Source organism: Beta vulgaris, chromosome 2 (genome assembly GCF_026745355.1).
Source record: "Beta vulgaris subsp. vulgaris cultivar EL10 chromosome 2, EL10.2, whole genome shotgun sequence".
Classification (NCBI taxonomy): Eukaryota; Viridiplantae; Streptophyta; class Magnoliopsida; order Caryophyllales; family Amaranthaceae; genus Beta; species Beta vulgaris.
In genome coordinates, this window is record NC_079203.1 from 55,556,585 (window position 1) to 55,563,217 (window position 6,633).

General features: G+C 35.4%; 1 protein-coding gene across 1 annotated transcript; it reads right to left on the reverse strand.

Annotated features, from left to right (window-relative positions):
- Window positions 1–1,138: 1,138 nt before the first annotated feature.
- Window positions 1,139–3,811, reverse strand: LOC104903535 (60S acidic ribosomal protein P0). Its single transcript, XM_010691583.4, has 5 exons — window positions 3,290–3,811; window positions 3,131–3,199; window positions 2,090–2,188; window positions 1,617–2,009; window positions 1,139–1,450 (listed from the first exon to the last, which is right to left on the reverse strand). Exons 1-5 carry the CDS (start codon window positions 3,545–3,547, stop codon window positions 1,304–1,306), a joined length of 966 nt encoding a protein of 321 aa, XP_010689885.1. The 5' UTR covers window positions 3,548–3,811; the 3' UTR covers window positions 1,139–1,303.
- Window positions 3,812–6,633: the final 2,822 nt, after the last annotated feature.

Here is a 6,633-nt window from a genome sequence, read left to right on the forward strand (position 1 = left end):
TTATTCTTTCTAGTTCAGTGTCTTTAAGTTTTAGAGTGTGTTTGGTTTGCCGGAAAATATTTTCGATTGAAATTGATTTTCCGTGAAAATAATTTCAAAAGGAGAACTTAATTGCTAATAAATTTTCCTTTATTTGGTTGAAAAAATACTAACTAAAACAAGTAAGGAAAAGTACGGCTTCCCTTACCTCAAGAGGAAAGTGATTTTCCGCCCTTGGAAAAAAATTAGCTCCGGATTTTTCCCTCTCAAGTCCGACCCAAACCAAACAAAAGGAAAGTATGAAAATATAATTTCAGATAAACACTCGTTCCCAACCAAACACTCTCGGTTTACAATACCTCTCCCTGCTTATTAATCTATACTTTCTCCCTCTCATTTCTCTCTCCCTCCTTCACTCATCAATTTGTTACTTTCTCAACTTGTATCAGAGGACTTTCTCATTGGACTTGAACACATAACTTGCTGAATCAACGCAAACTGACGCTCTACCTTGCTACCTGCAACCTGAACAGCTGCTCAACCCATACACCTCTTTCTTTTCTTGATACTGAACTACCAAAAATTACCACCTACAATCGAAAAAGTGTCAGCAAACCACACATCGCCTCACCACCTGAAAGGCGGCAACGAACCCAACCTCCTTTGCCACAAACAACACAGTACCACAGAAATTTGCCCAGCTTACCCGCACAACCAAGTGGCAAGGATTGGTTTCACTATAGATAGTACTCACCACTGCAGCCTAGGCTTAGCGCTCAACTCACTTTCTGAAAGCAGAACCTTCGACATTGTTAGTGCACCGTAAACATAATGAAATTGTTTTTGATATCTTCCTCCAGAGTCCCCTTACTAAAAAAACAAGCAAGAAAATAGTCCTTAGATATTCCACAACATAAACACCACCATGTTAAGCAAGACAACCCCTCAGATACAAGGCAATGCACTCTTGAGACCCTGGTTGCTAAAACAACGGCATTTTCATGCAGTTGTCAGTATATTTTTCTGTCCTGACTCAATGGTATGATCTGCTTCCACCCTTCTTAACACTAATGGCCGCAGCCCGCAGCTGATGGAACACAATCCTCCACACATATATGAACTACAGTGAATCAGCACAGAACATGAACAAAAAAGAGGATGAAGAAAAACAAGCTAGTCTTCATAAAACTATCAAAAAATGAGATTATCCGCCATTCTGAGAAACAAAACTTGAAGATTCAAAGTTGGTCTAAAACTTAAAACATAAAAGACTTTTGGGACATCAACTCCTAATGGAACATTTGATACTCAAAAGTTACAAGACTTAATCAAACAGGCTGAAACCCATGTCATCATCTGATTCCTCAGCAGGCTCTTCCTTCTTTTCTTCCTCCTTGGCAGCGGCAGCACCACCACCAGAAGCAGCAGCAGCACCAGCTGCAGGAGCAGCAACAGCAAACTTGCTAGGATCCTGCAACCCGAAAATAAAGTAACACGAAGATCAAATACAATTTTATGTATGAAAATATGTGTAACAATGTATGATATTGACCCTACTACCATTGCACTTTGTAGCAAGGTAAAGACATTCCATATACCATAAGAAATGTTAGTGAATAGAGAATTCAACCACAAACCTTGAGGTACTCTTTAACTTTCTCAGCCTCAGGGAAGTCATAGTCGGTTTCAAGAGCAATAGCAAGGACATTCTTGTACCCATTAATGAACATGTGGGGAGCAGCAGCCAAAGTCGGGTAGGAGATAGCAAGACATAGAGATGTGACCATCGAGACACCAGATGCAAACTTTGCAAGAAGGTCCTCCTCAGTAAGGTCAAGCACTTCAGGGCTGAATACAGACCCATTGTCATAAACAGACTCGATGGCAAGACCGTATGAGAAGGGCCTGATTCCAAGCTTTGCAAGAAGAGCTGCCTCAGAGGAACCCACCTTATCACCCTTCTTGATAAGCTCGACAGCAGTGATAATTTCGACTGTACCCTTGTTAATCTTGGTAGGGATGTTAAGCACCTGAAAGGAGAAATAAAAGTTAAAAAGAAACTCACCATCATAAGAAAGAGTTACTGTCACCACATATAAATGGCAAGAACCTGGAAGAAAGATGTCTGGGATGGGTCAAGACCAGTGTTGCCAGGTGGGACAACAACATCAATTGGAGCAACCAAACCAACACGAGCAGGAGCTCCAACCTGTTCAAATTATCAAACTTGTCAATGACAACCAAAAAGAAGAATCAAGTAAACAATTTACACAGAGACTAGAACAAGTCTACAAGCGACTTAACAATACACTAATCAGCCAGTTAAATTGTTAAACCTACTCAGAAACATTGCATCAAGTTCAATACAGCATAGAATCACAATTGAATCACCAAATAAATATGAATAAAGATAATAAGTGGACATCTCCAAAAACCATTATCTTGGTAATTATTCGCTATCATATTCTATAAGCATAATGCATTAAAGGACTTGAGAAAACATATCTTAAATTATAATCACCAAATCCCATACTATACCTAGCAAATTACAACCATATCACACTTTCACAGTCGCCATATCTCACGGTCACCATATCACACTCTCACGGTCGCCATATCACACTCTAATGGTCGCCTGTGTTATTGGCATAACAGGTTTTGGACTACATAACCATAACCAATTATTCTAAAGTTGGTCGCCAGAAGAAGAATCCCAAATATGGCATCCAACATGAATAGGTGAGAAAATTCCTATCCAACACAGTTCCATTAACAATAGAGGTTCCAAATAAACTAAAAAAACCAACACTTTCCAAACACCAATAATTCCAATTAAGATGCACACAAGTAATCTGGAAACTATTTCACAATGTGTAACTAATATAAAGTAGTGAAGCATGATTAATTATACAACAAACATTACTATAAACACCATTAATCCCCATTAAGATGCACACAAGTAATTCGAAAAATATTTCAGTGTGTAGTAGTATAATGTAGTGAAGCATGATTAATGATACAACAAACAATACCATAAAACATCACCTCAACTTAATATCAAACAACAAAACCCAATTCAAAAAACATACAACAAATGATATAATAATAACTTGCAAAAACACATCTAAATTAAAAAAAATTAAGAATATACCTTGTACTTGGAAATCTCCTCTCTAACTTCCTTCAAGTCACCCTTAGTAAAGATCAACCCAACATTACCCTACACCCCAAAAAACCATTAAAAAAAATCAAACATTAAATCATAAAATATTATTCGTCCCAAATTCAAAAAAAAAAATTACAAACATACCACCAAAAGTTGCTCAAGTTTACGCAAATTATCATTCCCAGTTTTCTCAGCATGAAGACGAATTGATCTCTTCATCATAGTATTCTTTCCCATAAGAACAACAGAATCACCCCTTAAACCACTTCGAATACCTTGAAGCTGATTCGAACCCACGTTGTCTGCTGAAGCAATGAGAACTTGACTGAACTCATCGAGAAGATTACATAGTTTCTGATCGTAGGCGATCTTCTTCTCTGCCTTAGTTGGTTTCACCGCCATTGTTGTTGATTAAAAATTGAAGCTTTTTTCGAGAAATTAGGGTTTATGTCGTAAATTGTTTTGGGGTTTTTTGAAAAAGAAAAACAAAATCGAGGGCCAAGACTAAGCGATGAAGAAGTGCTTTGTCAAGGCGGACAGCGAGGTGGCGCCGTCTCTTTAACCTCTGGAGATTTTGCTGTGGAATTTGGGGGAGAAGAGAGTTTCTATAAACCCTAGAATTTGGTTTTTACAGCTACGAAAAAAGTGAGGATGTTGATGAGAGGGTTTTTATAGTTGGAAGATGGAGATGAGGAGAGAGATTAGGGTTTTGACCTAGATCTGACGGTTTGGGGTTTTTTTTTATGGTTATGATCCGATGGTTGTTTTGGACATAAAGTGTGTGGGTTAAGTCCCATTAGAAGGGACTTGAACTATGAGATTTAATAACTATAGAATCTAAGGCCCAATTTTGATTTGGTATTCCTAGATTTAAAATTCGAAGATGGGAGGTCCAGCTCTCTGACATTCGGGTTCGAGTTGAAATTTATGACCTGTTTATGTGAACACTGAACAGGGCGGGTTCGAGATTTGGGGTGTTGCCCCATTTTTGTAAATAGATCGATCTGAATTTGGCCCAAAACGATATGATTGTCGGCCTTACATTTGGGCGTAAGCTTTTTTCTTACTCATTTGAAGCTATTTATTTCGTAAACTAGTTATTAGGCCCGAGTTATGCCCCGGGTAAGAAATAATTTTATTTATTAATATAATACTTTATGATAATAACAATAAATACAACTTAGGGCCTGTTCACTTCGGCATAAAACAGCTGAACTGAATTGAACTGAATTGAACTGAACTGAACTGGTCTGAACTGAACTGAATTGAACTGAACTGAACTTAAATGAATAGTGATATGTGAGAGTAAAAGTATTGTCAAGAGCTGAATTGAACTGAACTGGTCTAAACTGAACTGATCTGAACTGAATTGAACTGAACTGAACTGAATTGAACTGAACTGAATTGAACTGAACTGAAAATAAGCTGGGGAGAACAGGCCCTTAGCCTAGTGGTTAAGACTTTAGTATATGTACTTGAGGTCTCAGGATCAAAACCTATACTACGCAATTTCTAATTTTTTTTATTATACATAGATTACATGAACTAAAACTCTCTACGGGTAGTACTATTATGAACTAAAACTCCCTAGGGGTAGTACTGTAGTGGTCAACACTACTCTTCAAATGGTATCATGCATACATAATTATTTTAATGAACATGCAAATTTATTTACTGTTAAGGATGCAAGTGATATGTTTAATAACATGAACTAATTACAACACACATTTGTAATTTTGTGGAAACATGGATCACTAAGAGATGTTAGATGAGATGGTGATTCTTTGAAAATCCTTACATAAGGTATGGGGTTCACTTTATTGGTTAACATACACGTGGCAAAATCTGGTGGCAGGAGGAGGGTGCCACGTGGCACATCGTCGTTGTTACACAAGCCTTTTAATATATTTGTATAGATTATGGTCATTTAGAGGTTTCAAATGAGCAACAGGCAAAAAAAAAATGTTGAGGTTTAGGGAGTTTTCATGATTTCGTCACCCGAATTCTTATGAATTAGTCTAAATTAAATTTCTTTAAAACGTTTTTTAAAAAGTGAAATTTCAAAGGTCAAACACATTTACAATTGGTATTATAGAAAAATAAGATATAATCAAGCAATATCATATCAAATGCGTCTTCAAATAAATTATAATGAACCAGGACAATCAATACAACATAATCCATTGCCGAATCAAATAACTATTGATGGGGTAGATCTTTCAATCTAACAAAGTATGGGAAATAACATTTGTGCTCTGACCTAACCTTAACTTGTAAGGCTTCTACTTCCTTGGTCTAGTATCTGCATCTTAAGCTTTTGGGAGTACTGCGTAAAGGGTGAGGATAATCTTTTAGATTTCATGGAGATGGTTAATCAAATGGGTTTAAATAAATGCACTAAGAAACTATGCAATTAGCTCAAAACGCTTGCTCGTTTAAATAAGCTTTTGGGAGTAATGCGTAAAGGGTGAGGATAATCTTTTAGATTTCATGGAGATGGTTAATCAAATGGGTTTAAATAAATGCACTAAGAAACTATGCAATTAGCTCAAAACGCTTGCTCGTTTAAATAAGGATTTTCAATCGTTTAAATCGAGAAGTTTATGAGTAGATAGGGAACCGAGCTCTAAGCAAACAGTCTTCACACAACGTACATTTTTTGCATTATTTTACAATCCTAATTTAGCCATATAGTAGATACATTGGTTAGTCCATTTGGGAGTTGTGGCATGTAATTCTTAAAATATCGACGTTGGAGAATCATATACTTTCTTTTTTTTTTTTTTTTTAACTTGCAAGTAATAAAATAAAAAAAAAGGAAGAAGTAGTAAGATTAGATAACTCAAAAGAAAAATCTATCTATACCATCAAATCATCCTTTTATATTGAATTCATAGTGAACTGTAATTTCACTCGAATTTTGAATTTCTATTTTCTTTCATCATGCCTACTTTATTATTTAGTATCTTCTAATTCATACAAATTGTATTCCAATTGCTCAATTTGATACCTCATGTTATTACTCTACATCTCTCCAGTCCAAGTACCTCCACTTCACAAGAATAATAAAGACATATAAAAAAAGTTTATTACATCCTCCATTATATTTTAAATAATATACTGTGTAAAATTACATTATTTATTGATCAATTTTGACTCCAATTTATCGCATGATATAAAGAAAAAACATAGTCAAGTGAAATCTTGTTAGATTTATCTCAATGCATATTATTAAATTCTAACTTTTTAATATTTTTTTACGTGTGCACAACTAAAAATATTAATGATTAAAGAAGCTCGTTGAATTTCGTAAAATAACAAATGTTTTATTTAAAATAAAACGGAGGAGATATTATTTTTGCTATTTTACATTTCTACTAAACTTTAGAGAAAAAAAAATAGTTTCCTCAAATATTTTTACAAATCTAATATTCCCCCGGGAGAAAAATAATAGATGGAGGGAAATAGAAAAAGAGTCAAGCACATGA